The sequence below is a fragment of the Echiichthys vipera genome, assembly GCF_963691815.1.
Source record: "Echiichthys vipera genome assembly, chromosome: 15".
In the NCBI taxonomy this organism is placed as follows: domain Eukaryota; kingdom Metazoa; phylum Chordata; class Actinopteri; order Perciformes; family Trachinidae; genus Echiichthys; species Echiichthys vipera.
Window position 1 is genome coordinate 225,706 of NC_139840.1, and position 25,102 is coordinate 250,807.

The window sequence follows — 25,102 nt, forward strand, 5'->3', positions numbered from 1 at the left end:
CTCCTCCTCCTCTTCCGCTTCCTCCTCCTCCTCCTCCTCCTCCTCCTCCTCCTCCTCCTCTTCCTCCTCCTCCTCTTCCTCCTCCTCTTCCTCTTCCTCCTCCTCTTCCTCTTCCTCTTCCTCCTCCTCCTCCTCTTCCGCTTCCTCCTCCTCCTCCTCCTCCTCCTCCTCCTCCTCTTCCTCCTCCTCCTCTTCCTCCTCCTCTTCCTCTTCCTCCTCCTCTTCCTCTTCCTCTTCCTCCTCCTCCTCCTCTTCCGCTTCCTCAACCTCCTCCTCTTCCTCCTCCTCCTCCTCCTCTTCCTCCTCCTCCTCTTCCTCCTCCTCCTCCTCTTCCTCCTCCTCCTCCTCCTCCTCTTCCTCCTCCTCCTCTTCGTCAGTCAGACTTCTTGTGCTCGTCCTCGTCGTCCCCGGCGACCGGTCGGTTCTTACAGCAGAGGAAGAAGAAGACGACGATGACGGCGAACGGGAAAATGACCAGGAAGCATCCGATCAGAGGAGCCTGAGTGAAGACAGGCTGAGGACAGAAGACGGGTTAGAGGACAGACATGTGGACAGACAGAGGACAGACAGAGGACAGATTTGGACAGACAGAGGACAGATATGGACAGACATGTGGACAGACAGAGGACAGATTTGGACAGACATGTGGACAGACAGAGGACAGATTTGGACAGACAGAGGACAGATATGGACAGACATGTGGACAGACATGACAGACATGTGGACAGACAGAGGACAGATGTGGACAGACAGAGGACAGACATGTGGACAGACAGAGGACAGATGTGGACAGACAGAGGTGGACAGACATGTGGACAGACATGTGGACAGCTCTTACCGTCAGGGTGACTTTGACGTCGTAGAAGAAGCGTCTGACGCGCTGGTCCACGCTGTTTCCTCCCTGACCCTGAGAGGACAGACAGAGGACAGAGGACAGGTCAGAGGACAGAGGACAGACAGAGGACAGACAGATGCAGGACAGGTCAGAGGACAGACAGAGGACAGACAGACGCAGGACAGGTCAGAGGACAGACAGAGGACAGACAGACGCAGGACAGGTCAGAGGACAGACAGAGGACAGACAGAGGACAGAGGACAGACAGAGGACAGGTCAGAGGACAGAGGACAGACAGAGGACAGACAGAGGACAGACAGAGGACAGACAGAGGACAGACAGAGGTCAGAGGACAGACAGAGGACAGGTCAGAGGACAGACAGAGGTCAGAGGACAGACAGAGGACAGGTCAGAGGACAGAGGACAGACAGAGGACAGACAGAGGACATAGGAGAGAGGACAGACAGAGGACAGACAGAGGACACAGGGACAGGAGGACAGGAGGACACGCTCACCTGGACGCTGCCGTCCAAAACCCCGTCCAGGAAGTCCAGCAGGTGGCGCTCCGTCTCCACGGCGCCCGGCGGCAGGAAGTAACCGTCGTTGGACAGATTCACCACGAGTAAGGACGGGACGGTGACCTCGCTGTCAACAAACAACAACAACAACAAACAACAACAACAACAACAAACAACAACAAACACAATCAGCTGACAACAACAAACAACAACAAACAATCGAACAACAACAACACGAGGCGTTGCACACAGACGTACCCCATCACCAGCCCTCTGATGTAGTCGCTCCCCTCCATGAAACCAAAGTAGAAGTTCCTGAGTTCAAAGACACAAACATCTGTTGTTGTTGTTGTTGTTTACGAGTGTCTGACCAGGGGCCTGTTTCACAAAGCAGGTTTAGTGAAAACTCTGAGTATGTTAACCCTGAAATGAGGGAAACTCTGAGTTTTCCGTTTCACAAAGGGAGGTAACTCAAACCAGAGACAGAGGGGTAACTCTAGCCTGTTTCACAAAGGGAGGTAACTTAACCTCTCGGTCAGTTACCATGGTAACATGCTCTCTGAAACTAACCTGGTCGGGACCAGGTTTTTCTCAGAAAACCTTGAGTTTCTCTCTGTCTCCGCCCTCTTTCAGCCACACACGGTGTTTCATTTCCTCATTCATTCAGTCAGCGGGCGAGTTTTGGCGAAGTATAGTTCTGCTATAGTTCCGTCTGTTTTTTCAGAAAATCACTGCAAACATCAGTCATTAGAAGTTATATTAGGTGGCGACTATTTCACTACCATGGCGTGTCCTTCTGATAACAATCCCGTGGATGAAGCTGCAGCATTACTGCGCAGATGATTATATATTCGTCGGGAGATGATTATCAGACTATAGATTATAGATGTTCTTGCATTTCCAGGCACTTCTCTGTTTGAGCGGTACCGTTTCAAGTCACAGCAGATATTCTGTGTTGCGCTGCGTTTTTTTGCAAACGGGAGTTTTTGTATACAACGTATAAAAGTCATTCAGTAGGCCTACATTAGAAGTTGTATTAGGTGGTGAATATTTACACTACCATGGCGTGTCATTTTGATAACGATCCCGTGAATGAAGGTGACGCATTTCGCAAAGAGAATTAAATATTCGTCGGGAGATGATTATCAGACCGCGCATAGACGTCCTTAATATACTGCAGCCATAATTACAAAATGAATGAAATGGATCTTTTGAGCAAGTTGAATGTATTTGACTCAGCGTTTCTAAATATAATTCCAGCTTTTCTTGCAATTCATAGGTTCAAAAGTGTGTGCTTTTAGTTGGGTTACCGGTATATTAACTACTCCTATATAGCCTTCTGATCCAGAATATCACCTATAATGCGAGGGGGCTGAATACGGCACAACACCCTTTCATGTCACAGTCCATCTCACCCCTCCTTACATTTCCAACATTAACAGCCAGTCATGCTCTCATATCAGAGCAGGTATTGTGTGTTGCGCTGCGTTTTTTTTGCAAATGGGAGTTTTTTATACAACATTGATATGTTGTATAAAAAACAGCCACTTACGGTAATATTTACTTTACGATGTAAAACCTGCTCAAAATGAGGCGTCACCATGAGACTGTGCTGAGATTTTACCTGTTTGAAAAATGTTTTTATGTTTCATCTTAAGCTGCGCTTCTCCCCCGCGGGGTTGCACTTAAATGAAATAAATGAATAGGCTCCCACTCAAGCAGTTCCCCCTGTGATATTACTGTGATTGCAACAGGACTACATTTAAACTTACGCACTGACCCGAGCAGCAATGTTCTCCCACACCGTCTCCCTCTCTTTTGCTGCTGCAGCGGTGTAAACCTGCTCAAACTCTCCGTATGAGCGCATTAATATTTCCAATTCCAGTTGTAGCGTAGCCCTTCGCTTCCCCGTTGCCATGGTGACTCGTCGAATCAGGGCTCCATTGATGCTGTCTTTTTATACTTGTGGTGCACGCGCTTAACTCCAGGTCAAACTACTCTGAGTTGATCAACCTAACGCAAATCTGCTGTTCTGGAACCGAAAACTCAGAGTTTCCTATCTCAGAGTAGATCAACTCAGAGTTCCGGGTTAAACTCAGAGTTTCCTATCTCAGAGTAGATCAACTCAGAGTTCAGGGTTAAACTCAGAGTTTCCTATCTCAGAGTAGATCAACTCAGAGTTCAGGGTTAAACTCAGAGTTTCCTATCTCAGAGTAGATCAACTCAGAGTTCAGGGTTAAACTCAGAGTTTCCTATCTCAGAGTAGATCAACTCAGAGTTCCGGGTTAGACTCAGAGTTTTTTGAACCTGCTTTGTGAAACAGGCCCCTGAAGGTTTATGGACGTAAACACAAACGTTTGTGGTTGTTTGGTTGTTTATGAGTGTCTGACCTGGGGCCTGTTTCACAAAGCAGGTTTAGTGAAAACTCTGAGTCTGTTAACCCTGAAATGAGGGAAACTCTGAGTTTTCCGTTTCACAAAGGGAGGTAACTCAAACCAGAGACAGAGGGGTAACTCTAGCCTGTTTCACAAAGGGAGGTAACTTAACCTCTCGGTCAGTTACCATGGTAACATGCTCTCTGAAACTAACCTGGTCCAGGTTTTTCTCAGAAAACCTTGAGTTTCTCTCTGTCTCCGCCCTCTTTCAGCCACACACGGTGTTTCATTTCCTCATTCATTCAGTCAGCGGGTGAGTTTTGGCGAAGTATAGTTCTGCTATAGTTCCGTCTGTTTTTCAGAAAATCACTGAAAACATCAGACATTAGAAGTTATATTAGGTGGCGACTATTTCACTACCATGGCGTGTCCTTCTGATAACAATCCCGTGGATGAAGCTGCAGCATTACTGCGCAGATAATTAAATATTCGTCCGGAGATGATTATCAGACTATTGATTATAGATGTTCTTGCATTTCCAGGCAATTCTCTGTTTGAGCGGTACCGTTTCATGTCACAGCAGATATTCTGTGTTGCGCTGCGTTTTTTTGCAAACGGGAGTTTTTGTATACAACGTATAAAAGTCATTCAGTAGGCCTACATTAGAAGTTATATTAGGTGGTGAATATTTACACTACCATGGCGTGTCATTTTGATAACGATCCCGTGAATGAAGGTGACGCATTTCGCAAAGAGAATTAAATATTCGTCGGGAGATGATTATGAGACCGCGCATAGACGTCCTTAATATACTGCAGCCATAATTACAAAATGAATGAAATGGATCTTTTGAGCAAGTTGAATGTATTTGACTCAGCGTTTCTAAATATAATTCCAGCTTTTCTTGCAATTCATAGGTTCAAAAGTGTGTGCTTTTAGTTTGGTTACCGGTATATTAACTACTCCTATAGGTGGAAACAACAGCCTTCTGATCCAGAATATCACCTATAATGCGAGGGGGCTGAATACGGCACAACACCGTTTCATGTCACAGTCCATCTCACCCCTCCTTACATTTCCAACATTAACAACCAGTCATGCTTTCATATCACAGCAGATATTGTGTGTTGCGCTGCGTTTTTTTGCAAATGGGAGTTTTTTATACAACATTGAAATGTTGTATAAAAAACAGCCACTTACGGTAATATTTACTTTACGATGTAAATAATGCTCAAAATGTAGCGTCACCATGAGACTGTGCTGAGGTTTTACCTGTTTGAAAAATGTTTTTATGTTTCATCTTAAGCTGCGCTTCTCCCCCGCGGGGTTGCACTTAAATGAAATAAATTAATAGGCTCCCACTCATGCAGTTCCCCCTGTGATATTACTGTGATTGCAACTGGACTACATTTAAACTTATGCACTGACCCGAGCAGCAATGTCCTCCCACACCGTCTCCCTCTCTTTTGCCGCAGCAGCGGTGTAAACCTGCTCAAACTCTCCGTATGAGCGCGTTAATATTTCCATTTCCAGTTGTAGCGTAGCCTTTCGCTTCCCCGTTGCCATGGTGACTCGTCGAATCAGGGCTCCATTGATGCTGTCTTTTTTTACTTGTGGTGCACGCGCTTAACTCCAGGTCAAACTACTCTGAGCTGATCAACCTGACGCAAATCTGCTGTTCTGGAACCGAAAACTCAGAGTTTCCTATCTCAGAGTAGATCAACTCAGAGTTCAGGGTTAGACTCAGAGTTTTTTGAACCTGCTTTGTGAAACAGGCCCCTGAAGGTTTATGGACGTAAACACAAACGTTTGTTGTTGTTGTTTACGAGTGTCTGACCTGAAGGTTTATGGACGTAAACACAAACATCTGTTGTTGTTGTTGTTGTTGTTGTTTACGAGTGTCTGACCTGAAGGTTTATGGACGTAAACACAAACATCTGTTGTTGTTGTTGTTGTTGTTGTTTACGAGTGTCTGACCTGAAGGTTTATGGACGTAAACACAAACATCTGTTGTTGTTGTTGTTGTTGTTGTTTACGAGTGTCTGACCTGAAGGTTTATGGACGTAAACACAAACGTTTGTTGTTGTTTGTTTACAAGTGTCTGACCTGAAGGTTTATGGACGTAAACACAAACATCTGTTGTTGTTGTTGTTGTCTACGAGTGTCTGACCTGAAGGTTTATGGACGTAAACACAAACGTTTGTGGTTGTTTGTTGTTGTTTACGAGTGTCTGACCTGAAGGTTTATGGACGTAAACACAAAAGTTTGTTGTTGTTTGTTGTTGTGTACGAGTGTCTGACCTGCTGTACGTCTCTCTGTAGTCCGCAGACACCTTCTCCACCAGACCTTTGAACCTGAACAGGTGACAGGAAACGCATCACACACCGGTAACATGATGTCACAGTGTCCTCTGTTGGGCGCCGTCTTACCTCAGACTCTCCGGGGACGGACTCCTGTCCTCCACCAGCACCAACACCACCAGCTTACCTGCGGACAGAGGACCAATCAGCACGCAGACAGGTGTACTGAGGACCAATCAGCACGCAGACAGGTGTACTGAGGACCAATCAGCACGCAGACAGGTGTACTGAGGACCAATCAGCACACAGACAGGTTCACAGAGGACCAATCAGCACGCAGACAGGTTCACTGAGGACCAATCAGCACGCAGACAGGTTTACAGAGGACCAATCAGCACGCAGACAGGTTCACTGAGGACCAATCAGTACGCAGACAGGTGTACTGAGGACCAATCAGCACACAGACAGGTTTACTGAGGACCAATCAGCACACAGACAGGTTTACAGAGGACCAATCAGCACGCAGACAGGTTTACTGAGGACCAATCAGCACGCAGACAGGTTCACTGAGGACCAATCAGCACGCAGACAGGTTTACAGAGGACCAATCAGCACGCAGACAGGTTCACTGAGGACCAATCAGTACGCAGACAGGTGTACTGAGGACCAATCAGCACACAGACAGGTTTACTGAGGACCAATCAGCACACAGACGGGTTTACAGAGGACCAATCAGCACACAGACAGGTTTACAGAGGACCAATCAGCACGCAGACAGGTGTACTGAGGAACAATCAGCACGCAGACAGGTGTACTGAGGACCAATCAGCACGCAGACAGGTGTACTGAGGACCAATCAGCACGCAGACAGGTTCACAGTGTGATTGTTGTTGTTGTTGTTGTTGTGATTGTTGTTGTTGTTTTGATTGTTGTTGTGATTGTTGTTGTTGTTGTGATTGTTGTTGTTGTGGTTGTTTTGATTGTTGTTGTTGTTGTTTTGATTGTTGTTGTGATTGTTGTTGTGGTTGTTGATGTTGTTGTTGTGGTTGTTGTTGTTTTGATTGTTGTGATTGTTGTTGTGGTTGTTGTTGTTGTTGTTGTGATTGTTGTTGTCGTGGTTGTTGTTGTTGTGATTGTTGTTGTTGTGTTTATTGTTGTTGTTGTGGTTGTTGTGATTGTTGTTGTTGTTGTTGTTGTTGTTGTTGTTACCTGACTCTCCCATGGCGTACAGAGTGTAGCTGTCGATCTGGGAGTAGTTCGGGAAACGTTCTCTGTTGATCCACGACTTCAGATCTCCGTCATGTTGGTCTGAAACAAACACATCACCTGAACATCCGGTTCACCTGAGGATCCAGATCACCTGAGGATCCAGATCACCTGAGGATCCAGATCACCTGAGGATCCAGATCACCTGACCATCCGGTTCACCTGAGGATCCAGATCACCTGAACATCCAGATCACCTGAGGATCCAGATCACCTGAGGATCCAGATCACCTGAGGATCCAGATCACCTGAGCATCCAGATCACCTGAGGATCCAGATCACCTGAGGATCCAGATCACCTGAACATCCAGATCACCTGAGCATCCAGATCACCTGAACATCCAGATCACCTGAACATCCAGATCACCTGAGCATCCAGATCACCTGAGCATCCAGATCACCTGAGGACCCAGATCACCTGAACATCCAGATCACCTGAGGATCCAGATCACCTGAGGATCCAGATCACCTGAACATCCAGATCACCTGAACATCCAGATCACCTGAGGATCCAGATCACCTGAACATCCAGATCACCTGAACATCCAGATCACCTGAGGATCCAGATCACCTGAACATCCAGATCACCTGAACATCCAGATCACCTGAGGATCCAGATCACCTGAGGATCCAGATCACCTGAGGATCCAGATCACCTGAACATCCAGATCACCTGAGGATCCAGATCACCTGAGGATCCAGATCACCTGAGCATCCAGATCACCTGAGGATCCAGATCACCTGAGGATCCAGATCACCTGAACATCCAGATCACCTGAGTCTCTGTCCATCCATTAAACTTCCTGTTCACACCTGTCCAACATGTCCCGTTGCCATGGTAACACCATGGTTCTACCTGTCCTCAGTGATGTCATCAAACATCAGTGATGTCATCAGATATCAGTGATGTCATCAAACGTCAGTGATGTCATCAGACATCAGTGATGTCATCAAACATCAGTGATGTCATCAAAGGTCAGTGATGTCATCAGACATCAGTGATGTCATCAAACATCAGTGATGTCATCAGACATCAGTGATGTCATCAGACATCAGTGATGTCATCAAACATCAGTGATGTCATCAAACATCAGTGATGTCATCAGACATCAGTGATGTCATCAGACAACAGTGATGTCATCAAACATCAGTGATGTCATCAGACATCAGTGATGTCATCAGACATCAGTGATGTCATCAAACATCAGTGATGTCATCAAAGGTCAGTGATGTCATCAGACATCAGTGATGTCATCAAACATCAGTGATGTCATCAAAGGTCAGTGATGTCATCAGACGTCAGTGATGTCATCAGACGTCAGTGATGTCATCAAAGGTCAGTGATGTCATCAGAGTCTCACCGTCAAATGTGAAGAAAGTTCCGTCTTTGAAAACGACGACAGCCGGCAGCGAGGACAAGGACACGGCCTGGACAGACACACGAGGTTAGGACGTCTCTGTGTCTCTGAGTCTTTGTGTCTCTACTGTCTCTGTGTCTTTGAGTCTCTGAGTCTCTGAGTCTCTGTGTCTCTGTGTCTCTGAGTCTTTGTGTCTCTGAGTCTCTGAGTCTCTGTGTCTCTGAGTCTCTGAGTCTCTGAGTCTCTGTGTCTCTACTGTCTCTGTGTCTTTGAGTCTCTGTGTCTCTGAGTCTCTGAGTCTCTGTGTCTCTGTGTCTCTGTGTCTCTGAGTCTCTGAGTCTCTGAGTCTCTGAGTCTCTACTGTCTCTGTGTCTCTGTGTCTCTGTGTCTCTACTGTCTCTGAGTCTCTGAGTCTCTGAGTCTCTGAGTCTCTGTGTCTCTGAGTCTCTGTGTCTCTGAGTCTGTGTCTCTGTGTCTCTGAGTCTCTGTGTCTCTGTGTCTCTACTGTCTCTGTGTCTCTGAGTCTCTGTGTCTCTGTGTCTCTACTGTCTCTGAGTCTCTGAGTCTCTGAGTCTCTGAGTCTCTGTGTCTCTGTGTCTCTGAGTCTCTGAGTCTCTGTGTCTCTGAGTCTCTGTGTCTCTGAGTCTCTGTGTCTCTGTTTCTCTGTGTCTCTGAGTCTCTGAGTCTCTGAGTCTCTGTGTCTCTGAGTCTCTGAGTCTCTGAGTCTCTGAGTCTCTGTGTCTCTACTGTCTCTGTGTCTTTGAGTCTCTGTGTCTCTGTGTCTCTGTGTCTCTGAGTCTCTGAGTCTCTGTGTCTCTGAGTCTCTGAGTCTCTGAGTCTCTGTGTCTCTACTGTCTCTGTGTCTTTGAGTCTCTGAGTCTCTGTGTCTCTGTGTCTCTGTGTCTCTGTGTCTCTGAGTCTCTGAGTCTCTGTGTCTCTGAGTCTCTGAGTCTCTGAGTCTCTGTGTCTCTACTGTCTCTGTGTCTCTGAGTCTCTGAGTCTCTGTGTCTCTGAGTCTCTGTGTCTCTGAGTCTCTGTGTCTCTGTGTCTCTGTGTCTCTGAGTCTCTGAGTCTCTGTGTCTCTGTGTCTCTGAGTCTCTGTGTCTCTGAGTCTCTGTGTCTCTGTGTCTCTGTGTCTCTGTGTCTCTGAGTCTCTGTGTCTCTGTGTCTCTGAGTCTCTGAGTCTCTGAGTCTCTGTGTCTCTGTGTCTCTGAGTCTCTGTGTCTCTGAGTCTCTGTGTCTCTGTGTCTCTGAGTCTCTGTGTCTCTGAGTCTCTGTGTCTCTGTGTCTCTGTGTCTCTGAGTCTCTGTGTCTCTGTGTCTCTGAGTCCCTGTGTCTCTGAGTCTCTGTGTCTCTGAGTCTGTGTGTCTCTGAGTCTCTGAGTCTCTGAGTCTCTGTGTCTCTGTGTCTCTGAGTCTCTGTGTCTCTGAGTCTCTGTGTCTCTGAGTCTCTGTGTCTCTGTGTCTCTGTGTCTCTACTGTCTCTGAGTCTCTGTGTCTCTGAGTCTCTGTGTCTCTGTGTCTCTGTGTCTCTGTGTCTCTGAGTCTCTGTGTCTCTGAGTCTCTGTGTCTCTACTGTCTCTGAGTCTCTGTGTCTCTGAGTCTCTGTGTCTCTACTGTCTCTGTGTCTCTGAGTCTCTGAGTCTCTGTGTCTCTGTGTCTCTGTGTCTCTGTGTCTCTACTGTCTCTGAGTCTCTGTGTCTCTGAGTCTCTGTGTCTCTGTGTCTCTGTGTCTCTGAGTCTCTGTGTCTCTGAGTCTCTGTGTCTCTACTGTCTCTGAGTCTCTGTGTCTCTGAGTCTCTGTGTCTCTACTGTCTCTGTGTCTCTGAGTCTCTGAGTCTCTGTGTCTCTGAGTCTCTGTGTCTCTGTGTCTCTGTGTCTCTGTGTCTCTGTGTCTCTGAGTCTCTGTGTCTCTGAGTCTCTGTGTCTCTACTGTCTCTGAGTCTCTGTGTCTCTGAGTCTCTGTGTCTCTACTGTCTCTGTGTCTCTGAGTCTCTGAGTCTCTGTGTCTCTGTGTCTCTGAGTCTCTGTGTCTCTGAGTCTCTGTGTCTCTGTGTCTCTGTGTCTCTGTGTCTCTGAGTCTCTGTGTCTCTGAGTCTCTGAGTCTCTGTGTCTCTGAGTCTCTGAGTCTCTGTGTCTCTGAGTCTCTGTGTCTCTACTGTCTCTGAGTCTCTGTGTCTCTGAGTCTCTGTGTCTCTACTGTCTCTGTGTCTCTGTGTCTCTGAGTCTCTGAGTCTCTGAGTCTCTGTGTCTCTGAGTCTCTGTGTCTCTGTGTCTCTGTGTCTCTGAGTCTCTGAGTCTCTGTGTCTCTGTGTCTCTGAGTCTCTGTGTCTCTGAGTCTCTGTGTCTCTGTGTCTCTGTGTCTCTGTGTCTCTGAGTCTCTGTGTCTCTGTGTCTCTGTGTCTCTGAGTCTCTGTGTCTCTGTGTCTCTGAGTCCCTGTGTCTCTGAGTCTCTGTGTCTCTGAGTCTGTGTGTCTCTGAGTCTCTGAGTCTCTGAGTCTCTGTGTCTCTGTGTCTCTGAGTCTCTGTGTCTCTGAGTCTCTGTGTCTCTGTGTCTCTACTGTCTCTGAGTCTCTGTGTCTCTGAGTCTCTGTGTCTCTACTGTCTCTGAGTCTCTGAGTCTCTGTGTCTCTGTCTCTCTGAGTCTCTGTGTCTCTGAGTCTCTGTGTCTCTGTGTCTCTGTGTCTCTGTGTCTCTGAGTCTCTGTGTCTCTGAGTCTCTGAGTCTCTGTGTCTCTGTGTCTCTGTGTCTCTGTGTCTCTGTGTCTGTGTCTCTGTGTCTCTGTGTCTCTGTGTCTCTGAGTCTCTGAGTCTCTGTGTCTCTGTGTCTCTGTGTCTCTGTGTCTGTGTCTCTGTGTCTCTGTGTATCTGAGTCTCTGTGTCTCTGAGTCTCTGAGTCTCTGTGTCTCTGAGTCTCTGAGTCTCTGTCTCTCTTGTCTCTCCTGTCTCTCCTGTCCCCTCCTGTCTCTCCTGTCTCTCCTGTCCCCTCCTGTCTCTCCTGTCTCTCCTGTCCCTCCTGTCTCTCCTGTCTCTCCTGTCTCTCCTGTCTCTCCTGTCTCTCCTGTCTCTCCTGTCCCCTCCTGTCTCTCCTGTCTCTCCTGTCTCTCCTGTCTCTCCTGTCTCTCCTGTCTCTCCTGTCTCTCCTGTCTCTCTTGTCCCCTCCTGTCTCTCCTGTCTCTCCTGTCCCCTCCTGTCTCTCCTGTCTCTCCTGTCTCTCCTGTCTCTCCTGTCTCTCTTGTCCCCTCCTGTCTCTCCTGTCTCTCCTGTCCCTCCTGTCTCTCCTGTCTCTCCTGTCTCTCCTGTCTCTCCTGTCTCTCCTGTCTCTCTTGTCCCCTCCTGTCCCCTCCTGTCTCTCCTGTCTCTCCTGTCCCCTCCTGTCTCTCCTGTCTCTCCTGTCTCTCCTGTCTCTCCTGTCTCTCCTGTCTCTCTTGTCTCTCCTGTCCCCTCCTGTCTCTCCTGTCTCTCCTGTCCCTCCTGTCCCCTCCTGTCCCCTCCTGTCTCTCCTGTCCCTCCTGTCCCCTCCTGTCCCCTCCTGTCTCTCCTGTCTCTCCTGTCTCTCTTGTCTCTCCTGTCCCCTCTTGTCCCCTCCTGTCTCTCCTGTCTCTCCTGTCCCTCTTGTCCCCTCCTGTCTCTCCTGTCTCTCCTGTCTCTCCTGTCTCTCTTGTCCCCTCCTGTCTCTCCTGTCTCTCCTGTCTCTCCTGTCCCTCCTGTCCCCTCCTGTCTCTCCTGTCCCCTCCTGTCTCTCCTGTCCCTCCTGTCTCTCTTGTCTCTCCTGTCTCTCCTGTCTCTCTTGTCCCCTCCTGTCTCTCCTGTCTCTCCTGTCTCTCCTGTCCCTCCTGTCCCCTCCTGTCTCTCCTGTCCCCTCCTGTCTCTCCTGTCCCTCCTGTCTCTCCTGTCCCCTCCTGTCTCTCCTGTCTCTCCTGTCTCTCCTGTCTCTCCTGTCCCTCTTGTCCCCTCTTGTCCTCAGACCTTGGGGACGACGTCTCTGGACGCAGAGTAGAAGAACGTGTGGACGATCAGCTCCTCAGCGACAGACGTGAAGTTTCCCTGAAGACACGTCAGAGGTTAGTGTGTGTGTGTGTGTGTGTGTGTGTGTGTCTGTGTGTCTCTGTGTGTGTGTCTGTCTGTGTGTGTGTCTGTCTGTGTGTGTGTGTGTGTGTGTGTGTGTGTGTGTGTCTGTGTGTGTGTGTGTGTGTGTATGTGTGTGTGTCTGTGTGTGTGTGTGTGTGTGTGTGTGTGTCTGTGTGTGTGTGTGTGTGTATGTGTGTGTGTGTGTGTGTGTGTGTGTGTGTGTGTGTGTGTGTCTGTGTGTGTGTGTGTGTGTGTATGTGTGTGTGTGTGTGTGTGTGTGTGTGTGTGTGTGTGTGTGTGTACCTTCAGTTGTGATGTTGCTCCCACGTAAACAAACATGACATCATTGCGGCTCATGGCGTGTTGGAAAAGCTGCAGACTTCTCAGGGATCGAACCAACGGCCTGAACGACACGACACTGAGCTGTGACATCAGCACGCTGTGACATCATCATGCTGAGCGCTGTGACATCATCACACTGAGCACTGTGACATCATCACGCTGAGCAATGTGACATCATCATGCTGAGCGCTGTGACATCATCACACTGATTACTGTGACATCATCACACTGAACACTGTGACATCATCACACTGAACACTGTGACATCATCACACTGATTACTGTGACATCATCACACTGATTACTGTGACATCATCACACTGAGCACTGTGACATCATCATGCTGAGCACTGTGACATCATCACGCTGTGACATCATCACACTGAGCACTGTGACATCATCATAGTGCTCAGCATGATGATGTCACAGCGCTTCACTGTGATTGGCCGAGCTCAGAACTAACGACTGACAGGTTAATAAACATAAATATAATGATGAGTAAATAAATGTAAATATAAATAAATAAATAAATATAAATAAACATAAATGTGTCTGTGTGTGTGAAGACGAACCCTCCGACTCGATCAGCGAACTCCATGATTCCATCTTTTGTTCTCTGCCCCGAATAATTATACTTCACCTTCTTCTTCCACCTGAGACACAGACAAAGACAGACCCTGAGACAGAGACAGACCCTGAGACAGAGACAGACCCTGAGACAAAGACAGACCCTGAGACAGAGACAGACCCTGAGACAGAGACAGACCCTGAGACAGACCCTGAGACAGACCCTGAGACAAAGACAGACCCTGAGACAGAGACAGACCCTGAGACAGAGACAGACCCTGAGACAAAGACAGACCCTGAGACAGAGACAGACCCTGAGACAGAGACAGACCCTGAGACAGACCCTGAGACAGACCCTGAGACAAAGACAGACCCTGAGACAGAGACAGACCCTGAGACAGAGACAGACCCTGAGACAAAGACAAAGACAGACCCTGAGACAGACCCTGAGACAGATACAGACCCTGAGACAGAGACAGACCCTGAGACAGAGACAGACCCTGAGACAGAGACAGACCCTGAGACAAAGACAGACCCTGAGACAGAGACAGACCCTGAGACAAAGACAGACCCTGAGACAGAGACAGACCCTGAGACAGAGACAGACCCTGAGACAGACCCTGAGACAGACCCTGAGACAAAGACAGACCCTGAGACAGAGACAGACCCTGAGACAGAGACAGACCCTGAGACAAAGACAAAGACAGACCCTGAGACAGACCCTGAGACAGATACAGACCCTGAGACAGAGACAGACCCTGAGACAGAGACAGACCCTGAGACAGAGACAGACCCTGAGACAAAGACAGACCCTGAGACAGAGACAGACCCTGAGACAAAGACAGACCCTGAGACAGAGACAGACCCTGAGACAGAGACAGACCCTGAGACAGAGACAGACCCTGAGACAGAGACAAAGACAGACCCTGAGACAGAGACAGACCCTGAGACAGAGACAGACCCTGAGACAGAGACAAAGACAGACCCTGAGACAGAGACAGACCCTGAGACAGAGACAGACCCTGAGACAAAGACAGACCCTGAGACAGAGACAGACGCTGAGACAGAGACAGACCCTGAGACAGACCCTGAGACAGACCCTGAGACAGACACAGACCCTGAGACAGACCCTGAGACAGAGACAGACCCTGAGACAAAGACAGACCCTGAGACAAAGACAGACACTGAGACAGAGACAGACCCTGAGACAAAGACAAAGACAGACCCTGAGACAAAGACAGACCCTGAGACAAAGACAAAGACAGACCCTGAGACAGACACAGACCCTGAGACAGACCCTGAGACAGAGACAGACCCTGAGACAAAGACAGACCCTGAGACAAAGACAAAGACAGACCCTGAGACAGAGACAGACCCTGAGACAGAGACAGACCCTGAGACAAAGACAAAGACAGACCCTGAGACAGAGACAGACCCTGAGACAGAGACAGACCCTGAGACAAAGACAGACGCTGAGTCAAAGACAGACCCTGAGACAGAGACAAAGACAGACGCTGAGTCAAAGACAGACCCTGAGACAGAGACAAAGACAGACGCTGAGTCAAAGACAGACCCTGAGACAGAGACAGACCCTGAGACAGACCCTGAGACAAAGACAGACCCTGAGACAGAGACAGACCCTGAGACAGACACTGAGACAAAGACAGACCCTGAGACAGAGACAGACCCTGAGACAAAGACAGACCCTGAGACAGAGACAGACCCTGAGACAAAGACAAACCCTGAGACAAAGACAGACCCTGAGACAGAGACAGACCCTGAGACAGAGACAGACCCTGAGACAAAGACAGACCCTGAGACAAAGACAGACCCTGAGACAAAGACAGACCCTGAGACAGAGACAGACCCTGAGACAGAGACAGACCCTGAGACAGAGACAGACCCTGAGACAAAGACAGACCCTGAGACAGACCCTGAGACAGAGACAGACCCTGAGACAAAGACAGACCCTGAGACAGAGACAGACCCTGAGACAGAGACAGACCCTGAGACCCACACAGACAAAGACAGACAAAGACAGACCCTGAGGTCTGGACTCACATGAGGATGGCCGGGTAACCTCGGACCTGGAACTCTTTGGCCAAACCTGCAGACAAACACCAACAGCAGGAAGTTGGTAACCCGGTTACTGTCACCGTGGCAACCACATGCTGTTTCTACTACAACAACAATAATGACACGTTTGAACAGACACTCTTATTTTGAAAGGGTCACTGACGGGTGCTGGCGGTGGCGTCCGCTTTGCCGGCGTTGACCGGAGAACCGACACTCTTGAGTTCTGATCCGATCTGGTGCCAAACCGGGTCCAGCTGCCTGCAGAAGGAACACCAGGGGGCGTAGAACTGCAGGGACACGCACGCAGGGACACGTCAGGGGACACGCCACGCAGGGACACGTCAGAGAGAGGACACGTCAGGGGACACGTCAGGGGACACGTCAGGGGACACGCACGCAGGGACACGTCAGGGGACACGCCACGCAGGGACACGTCACACAGGGGACACGTCACAGAGGGACACGTCACAGAGGGGACACGTCACAGAGGGACACGTCACACAGGGACACGTCACACAGGGACACGTCACAGAGGGGACACGTCAGGGGACACGTCACAGAGGGGACACGTCACAGAGGGGACACGTCAGGGGACACGTCACAGAGGGGACACGTCACACAGGGGACACGTCAGGGGACACGTCACAGAGGGGACACGTCAGAGAGGGGACACGTCACAGAGGGGACACGTCACAGAGGGGACACGTCACAGAGGGGACACGTCAGGGGACACGTCACAGAGGGGACACGTCAGAGAGGGGACACGTCACAGAGGGGACACGTCACAGAGGGGACACGTCAGAGAGGGGACACGTCACAGAGGGGACACGCCACGCAGGGACACGTCACACAGGGGACACGTCACAGAGGGGACACGCCACGCAGGGACACGTCACACAGGGGACACGTCACAGAGGGACACGTCACAGAGGTGACACGTCACAGAGGGACACGTCAGGAGACACGTCACAGAGGGACACGTCACAGAGGGACACGTCACACAGGGGACACGTCAGGGGACACGTCACAGAGGGACACGTCACACAGGGGACACGTCAGGGGACACGTCACAGAGGGGACACGTCAGGGGACACGTCACAGAGGGGACACGTCACACAGGGACACGTCACGCAGGGACACGTCACACAGGGACACGTTACACAGGGACACGTCAGGCAGGGACACGTCACAGAGGGACACGTCACACAGGGACACGTCACACAGGGGACACGTCACACAATGGACACGTCACAGAGGGGACACGTCACAGAGGGGACATGTCACGCAGGGACACATCACACAGGGGACACGCCACGCAGGGGACACGTCACAGAGGGGACACGTCACACAGGGACACGTCACACAGGGACACGTCACACAGGGACACGTCACAGAGGGGACACGTCACACAGGGACACGTCACAGAGGGACACGTCACAGAGGGACACGTCACGCAGGGACACGTCAGGGGACACGTCACACAGGGGACACGTCACAGAGGGACACGTCACACAGGGACACGTCACAGAGGGGACACGTCACACAGGGACACGTCACAGAGGGGACACGTCACAGAGGGACACGTCACAGAGGGACACGTCACGCAGGGACACGTCAGGGGACACGTCACACAGGGGACACGTCACAGAGGGACACGTCACACAGGGACACGTCACAGAGGGGACACGTCACACAGGGACACGTCACAGAGGGGACACGTCACACAGGGACACGTCACACAGGGACACGTCACACAGGGACACGTCACAGAGGGGACACGTCACACAGGGACACGTCACAGAGGGGACACGTCACACAGGGACACGTCACACAGGGACACGTCACACATTTATATACAGGATATATATTTATATTATATATATATAAGTATGAATATATGCATTTAATTCTTAACATCTAAGGTATGGATGTGTCAGATGTGACGCACCTTGATGAGCCAGATGTCGTCGTCTCCTCTCGTCTCCATGAAACTGTGAAAACACGTTTAAATCATAAAGTTATGAATCAACAAAAGAATCATTTTTACTGTAAAAGAGAAAAACGTTTCATTTATTCTTTAGTGTTTGAACTCACGTGTCATCGAGCTCCTCCACGAACGCCGCCGCCGCCACGAGCAGCACTGAAACAAACAACAACAATAAACAACAATAAACAATAATAAACAACAAACAACAACAATGAACAACAATAAACAAACATAATAAACAATAATAATAAACAATAATCCGATATCTTCACAAAGACTCTATGGACAAACGAGGAAGAGGAAGAGAGACCCTGCCCGGAGGAAGACCGGGGCCCCCGTCTGGAGCCAGGACCAGACCGAGGGCTCGCCGGCGAGCGCCTGGTGGCCGGGTTTGAAGCCACAGAGCCCGAAAAAGTGACATGCTGCTGCACGGGGGGCAGTGAGGGTGAGGGGCCTGGAGGGTCCAGACCCGGGCAGCAGAGGCTCTGGGGACGTGGAGCGTCTCCTCTCTGTGGGGGAAGGAGCCGGAGCTTGTGAGGGAGGTGGAGCTCCCAGTTAGATCTGGGGGGGCTCACCTCCACACACAGTCTGGATCTGGACCCGTGCTCCTGGATAGGGGCTGGACCCTGGTCTTCTCTGGAGGGGCCCAGGGTGTGAGGGGCCGGGCGGGTGTGGGGAGACTCTCAAACCCCCGGCTGAGCGCCGCGGTGTTGGAGTTGACCCCGGTGGACCAGAGGGTGGCCTCCTTACGCCTGCGGGTGGTGGGGGGGGGGGGGCTCTGACTGTTGTTAGTGCAGATATAGCGAACAGCAGTTCAGAGTCTGGGGCCTTCTTGGAGACCCTGAATGGAGTCCTGCATGGGGCTCCAGTAGGGGACTCCAGAGTCCTGCTGGGAGACTTCAACGCCCACGTGGGCAACGATGGAGACACCTGGAGAGGCTGATTGGGAGGAACGGCCTCCCTGATCTAAACCCCAGCGTCTGGTGTTAGACTTGTGTGCTGGTCCTGGATCCTCTTTAACAAACACCATGTTGGAACAGAAGGAGGCTCAGAAGTGGACCTGGTTCCAGAGCACACTAGGCCAAAGGTCCAGGATCCAGTCTGTGATGGTCTCATCTGATCTGAGGCCGGATGTTTTGGACACTCGGGTGAAGAGAGGGGCAGAGCTGTCAGCTGATCACCATCTGGGGATGAGTGGGTCAGAGGGACCAGGACCAGGAGGAGTTACTGTGGTAGGTGCTGTGGGAGTCTGGGGTGAGGGGGGTCCCTTCTGTGGGCCGGGAAAGGGAAGTTTGGGGTCCCTGCTGTTGCTGCTGCCCCTGAGACCTGATCCAGGATCAGAGGCTGGAGCTGCTGCCCCTGAGACCTGATCCAGGATCAGAGGCTGGAGCTGCTGCCCCTGAGACCTGATCCAGGATCAGAGGCTGGAGCTGCTGCCCCTGAGACCTGATCCAGGATCAGAGGCTGGAGCTGGTCCCCCGAGACCTGATCCAGGATCAGAGGCTGGAGCTGCCCCTGAGACCTGATCCAGGATCAGAGGCTGGAGCTGCTGCCCCTGAGACCTGACCCCAGATGAGCGGTTGAAGATGAGATAATAAACAATAACAAAGAAACACAAAGAAACATGAAGACTCTAAAGTTCTGGATCTTTCTAATCGTCTGTGTTTCAGAGTCGTGACGTCTTTACCTGAGAGCAGGAGCACGCTGCGTCTGTCCGCCATGATGAAGACCAGCGATAAAGACGAGCGATGAAGACGAGCGATGAAGACGAGCGATGAAGACGAGCGATGAAGCTGCAGCACAGAGGGAGGAGCACCAGCGCTAATCTGCTAACTGCTAATCTGCTAATCGCTAATCTGCTAACTGCTGACGGAGCAACACACAGATAATCCCACAGATTACAACAACAACAGTTTACAGAGAAGAAGAAGAAGGAGAAGAAGTAGAGGGAGAAGAAGAAGAAGAGCGCTGACGACAGCAGGTCATGAGGTCACAGACGCTTCTGTAACAACCAGCTCACGATCATAAATATCATAAAGATTAATATTCTTATTGTTATTATGTTCTTGAGTCTCATTCTTGGTGTTTCTGACGCGTTCCTGAAGTGCATCATGGGAGTTTGAGGAAGTTTCTGGAACATGTTTCATGAGCAGGAGTGACATGACCACGAGCCCCTCCCCCTCTCACACGAGCCCCCCCCCCTCACACGGAGCCCCTCCCCCTAGCGCTCGTCAGTGCACGTGCACCAGACTCCTGTAAACGCGCCGTGTCTCAGGTTCAGGCTACATGGAGTTAGCGTTAGCTCACCCACAGAGAGCAGCTGCTAGCGTCAGGTAGCGTATGCTAGCTGGAGGCGTGCCTGTGGGGGGGTATGGGGGGGGCAGGAGGGGGGGGTCTGTGAATACGATCAAACTCATGTTTACGACTTTAAATCGTTTCAGTTGTTTTTGTAAAAATAAAAAAACGAGTAAAAATTCAAACAGAAACTTTATTAACGCTCAAGCACAAACAGAACAAGCAGCGTAACCACGACAACGGGAAAAAGTGATGTCATCGCCGTTAGAGTCCAGCCCCGCCCACAACATGAGGAGCCACGTCCGCAGCAGGCGTCACAGAGGCAGCAGAGGTTTACCCTCCGACGCGCCGCCCCCCTCATGTCCGAGGACGGCGGCCCCGGGGTCAGCGGTGTCGGCGGTGGCGTCCGTAGACACGTGTCGGGTGAAGGCCGTCGTTCCGACGCTGGATCCGTCAGCTTCGCTCTCCGTCCAGCACGACTCGCTGTCGGACACCGAGGACAGCCGGCTCTTCCCCCAGCGGCCGGCGCCGAACCGCCCCCCCGGTGAGCTGTGACCGATGGGCGTGGCCCGGCGAGAGGAAGCGGCGCTGGAACTGAACGATGAGCGCAGGTCCTTCTCCTGCAGCCGCAGCAGAGGGCGCAGCAGCGGCACGCAGCGGCCGATGGCTGCGCGGTACTTTGGGTGCGTGATGGCGTAGATGATGGGGTTGTGGATGGCGGAGGCCTTGGCGATGACAGCGGGAACAGAGTTCATGTAGGGCGTCAGGAGGTTGGCGTAGCCCGCTGTGGCGGTCAGAGCCACCGCCGAGTACGGAGACCAGGAGACGACGAACAGCAGGATCACGCCCAGAGCCACTTTAGCCAAACGCCACTCGCTGCGCATCCGCTCGTACGCCTTACTGCTCTCTCCGCAGCTCAGCTGCTCCACCTCCCGACCCGCCCGCCGCACCGCCTGGAAGATGGCGAAGTAGCAGCCGGCGATCAGAGCGAGCGGGACGAAGAAGACGAAGGCGAACAGCAGGACGGTGTAGGTGCGCACGGCGGCGGTGAAGCTCATGTAGTCCCAGCTGCAGGACGTCTGCAGGCCCTCGGGGACGTAGGCGCTCCACCCGAAGAACGGCGGCAGACTCCAGCCCAGAGAGTACAACCACACGCCCGCCAGCACCGCCAGCACCCGGCCCCGACTCACCCCCCCCAGCAGGGCCAGCGGCCGCGTGATGGCCAGGCAGCGGTCCGCGGCGATGGCCGTCAGCGTCATCATCGAGGTGATGCCGAACAACGCGCCGCAGAACGCGTACAGCTCACAGGCGAGTTCCCCGAACACCCAGCGGCGATGCAGGCTCGCCACGAAGAAGACCGGAGACTGCGTCAGAGACATCAGGAGGTCCGCCAACGCCAGGTTGACCACCAGCAGGTTGCTAGGCGACCGCAGCGTCCGACAGCGACAGAACACGTAGATGACCAGAGCGTTGCCCAGCAGGCCCGTCACCCCCACCGCCAGGATGACAGAGCCGATGATGTAGTGGGCGTGGTCAGGGACGTCCACGGTGGGGAACAGGTGAGGCTGCAGGTGAGTGTGGCGTGTGGGGGCGTGGCCAGGCAGGTGGAGCAGCTGCTGAGGGTCGGGCAGGAAGGACGTGCAGTTTTCCTCTGGAGCGCAGAGAGACGACCTCCTGGTGGGGCGGGGAAGACTCATCGCTGGCTCCACTGTGGCGGCGTCTCCTGGTTAAGCTGTGGCGGTGGTCTCCCTGTGGCGGTGGTCTCCCTGTGGCGCTGGTCTCCCTGTGCCCGGTGGTCTCCCTGTGGCGGTGGTCTCCCTGTGGCGGTGGTCTCCCTGTGGCGGTGGTCTCCCTGTGCCCGGTGGTCTCCCTGTGCCCGGTCCGCCCCGCTGCAGCTCTTTATAACGGCGTTGGCTGGAGGTCGTCGAGGGGACGGATGAACCCATTAAACAGGATCGATGCGGTTTTGAGGTTAATGAGCTTTCAGCTGCTTTGATTCTTTGATTCTTTGATTCTTTGATTCTTTGATCCTGAAACTTCAACAGTCGATGTTTCGTTTCTGTGACGATCAAAAACAAACAACAACGTTTAGATACAACGTTTCTGTTTCTACGCCTGAACCAGAAAACAACAACAACGTTTAAACAACAACAGCAACAACAACAACAACAAACAACTTTAAACAACAACAACAACTTTAAACAACAACAACAACTTTAAACAACAACAACAACGTTTAAATACAATGTTTCTGTTTCTACGCCTGAACCAGAAAACAACAACAGCAACAACAACAACAACAACAACAACTTTAAACAACAACAACTATAAACAACAACTTTAAACAACAACAACTTTAAACAACAACAACAACATTTAAATACAACGTTTCTGTTTCTACGCCTGATCCAGAAAACAACAACGTTTAAACAACAACAACAACGTTTAAACAACAACAGCAACAACAACAAACAACTATAAACAACAACAACTTTAAACAACAACAACATAAAATAAACAGAACAAACAGTGGCTCTGTTTGTTCTGTTTGCATGGGTTAGCATGCTAACTCTGGCATGCTAACCCTAGCATGCTAACCCGTCCTTCCTCAGTCCTTCCTTCAGCGCCCTAGTTTTGTGGTTGCCATAGAAACAGGGGCCGGGGCGGTCCGAGTCCGGGTCAGGGTCCTGGACCGCAGCTAATGTGGAGCGACACATATCGACTCCAGGACGACCTCCTTCACACAGACGGCTGCTTCCTCCCACAATGCACCAGGAGTCCATCAGCCCGGAGAGCTTTCCATCGACCAGCAGGAAGCTGAGAGGGGCGTCACCGTGACGACGCCAAACAGGGTCCATCCAGACCATTAACACGCCGGTTTGAGTCCATTAGGGTTTCACAGCAGCGACCTCTGAGCCACAGGCGCTAGCCTTCGATGACATCACTGACTGTGACTGTGACTGTGTCTGTGACAGTGACTGTGTCTGTGACGGTGTCTGTGACTGTGTCTGTGACGTGTCTGTGACGGTGACTGTGTCTGTGACGGTGTCTGTGACAGTGTCTGTGACTGTGTCTGTGACGGTGTCTGTGACGTTGACTGTGTCTGTGACAGTGTCTGTGACGGTGTCTGTGACAGTGTCTGTGACTGTGACTGTGTCTGTGACGGTGTCTGTGACGTTGACTGTGACTGTGTCTGTGACAGTGTCTGTGACGGTGTCTGTGACAGTGTCTGTGACGGTGTCTGTGACGATGTGTGTGACAGTGACTGTGACGTTGACTGTGTCTGTGACAGTGTCTGTGACGGTGACTGTGTCTGTGACGGTGTCTGTGACTGTAACAGTGACTGTGTCTGTGACTGTGTCTGTGACAGTGACTGTGTCTGTGACGGTGACTGTGTCTGTGACGGTGACTGTGTCTGTGACGGTGACTGTGTCTGTGACTGTGTCTGTGACTGTGTCTGTGACGGTGACTGTGTCTGTGACTGTGTCTGTGACGGTGACTGTGACGGTGACTGTGTCTGTGACAGTGACTGTGTCTGTGACTGTGTCTGTGACGGTGACTGTGTCTGTGACGGTGACTGTGTCTGTGACTGTGTCTGTGACGGTGACTGTGTCTGTGACTGTGTCTGTGACGGTGACTGTGTCTGTGACGTGTCTGTGACAGTGACTGTGTCGTTGACTGTGTCTGTGACAGTGTCTGTGACTGTGTCTGTGACTGTGACTGTGTCTGTGACAGTGTCTGTGACTGTGTCTGTGACGGTGACTGTGACTGTGTCTGTGACGGTGTCTGTGACGTTGACTGTGTCTGTGACAGTGTCTGTGACGGTGTCTGTGACAGTGTCTGTGACGGTGTCTGTGACGATGTGTGTGACAGTGACTGTGACGTTGACTGTGTCTGTGACAGTGTCTGTGACGGTGACTGTGTCTGTGACGGTGTCTGTGTCTGTGACTGTAACAGTGACTGTGTCTGTGACTGTGTCTGTGACAGTGACTGTGTCTGTGACGGTGACTGTGTCTGTGACTGTGTCTGTGACGGTGACTGTGTCTGTGACGGTGACTGTGTCTGTGACTGTTTCTGTGTCTGTGACGGTGACTGTGTCTGTGACTGTGTCTGTGACGGTGACTGTGACGGTGACTGTCTGTGACAGTGACTGTGTCTGTGACTGTGTCTGTGACGGTGACTGTGTCTGTGACGGTGACTGTGTCTGTGACGGTGACTGTGTCTGTGACTGTGTCTGTGACGGTGACTGTGTCTGTGACTGTGTCTGTGACGGTGACTGTGTCTGTGACGGTGACTGTGTCTGTGACTGTGTCTGTGACGTGTCTGTGACGGTGTCTGTGACGGTGACTGTGTCTGTGACTGTGTCTGTGACGTGTCTGTGACAGTGACTGTGTCTGTGACTGTGTCTGTGACTGTGACGGTGACTGTGTCTGTGACTGTGTCTGTGACGGTGACTGTGTCTGTGACAGTGACTGTGTCTGTGACTGTGTCTGTGACGGTGACTGTGTCTGTGACTGTGTCTGTGACGGTGACTGTGTCTGTGACTGTGTCTGTGACGGTGTCTGTGACAGCGACTGTGTCTGTGTCTGTGCTGAACTTATTATTATTAAAGGGTTCAAAGTGAAACAAGCGTTTCAAAAACAACCTTTTATTAAAGAACAAACCTGTGAATCAGACGTTTACTCAGTTTCACTGAATCTTCTTCTTCTTCTTCTTCTTCTCTTCTTCTTCTCCTTCTTCTTCTTCTTCTTCTTCTTCTTCTCCTTCTTCTTCTCCTTCTTCTTCTTCTTCTCCTTCTTCTTCTTCTTCTTCTCCTTCTTCTTCTTCTTCTTCTTCTTCTCCTTCTTCTCCTTCTTCTCCTTCTTCTTCTTCTTCTTCTTCTTCTTCTTCTCCTTCTTCTTCTTCTTCTTCTTCTCCTTCTTCTTCTTCTTCTTCTCCTTCTTCTTCTTCTTCTTCTTCTTCTCCTTCTTCTTCTTCTTCTTCTTCTTCTCCTTCTTCTCCTTCTTCTTCTTCTCCTTCTTCTCCTTCTTCTTCTTCTTCTTCTTCTTCTCCTTCTTCTTCTTCTTCTTCTCCTTCTTCTTCTTCTTCTTCTTCTTCTTCTCCTTCTTCTCCTTC

General features: G+C 51.0%; 2 protein-coding genes across 2 annotated transcripts; both read right to left on the reverse strand.

Annotated features, from left to right (window-relative positions):
* Positions 1-373: 373 nt before the first annotated feature.
* Positions 374-17,828, reverse strand: LOC310957812 (protein disulfide-isomerase tmx3a-like; the record flags this gene model as incomplete). The annotated part of the gene is made up of 15 exons (XM_083928545.1): positions 17,800-17,828; positions 17,654-17,696; positions 15,869-15,992; positions 15,691-15,736; positions 13,635-13,715; positions 13,024-13,123; positions 12,619-12,696; positions 8,655-8,721; positions 7,238-7,336; positions 6,158-6,215; positions 6,029-6,082; positions 1,612-1,668; positions 1,351-1,480; positions 839-907; positions 374-514 (listed from the first exon to the last, which is right to left on the reverse strand). Exons 2-15 carry the CDS (start codon positions 17,690-17,692, stop codon positions 374-376), a joined length of 1,143 nt encoding a protein of 380 aa, XP_083784671.1. The 5' UTR covers positions 17,693-17,696; positions 17,800-17,828.
* Positions 17,829-20,297: 2,469 nt separating this feature from the next.
* On the reverse strand, positions 20,298-21,699 carry opn4.1 (opsin 4.1). The gene has a single exon (XM_083928417.1). It carries the CDS (start codon positions 21,682-21,684, stop codon positions 20,302-20,304), a length of 1,383 nt encoding a protein of 460 aa, XP_083784543.1. The 5' UTR covers positions 21,685-21,699; the 3' UTR covers positions 20,298-20,301.
* Positions 21,700-25,102: the final 3,403 nt, after the last annotated feature.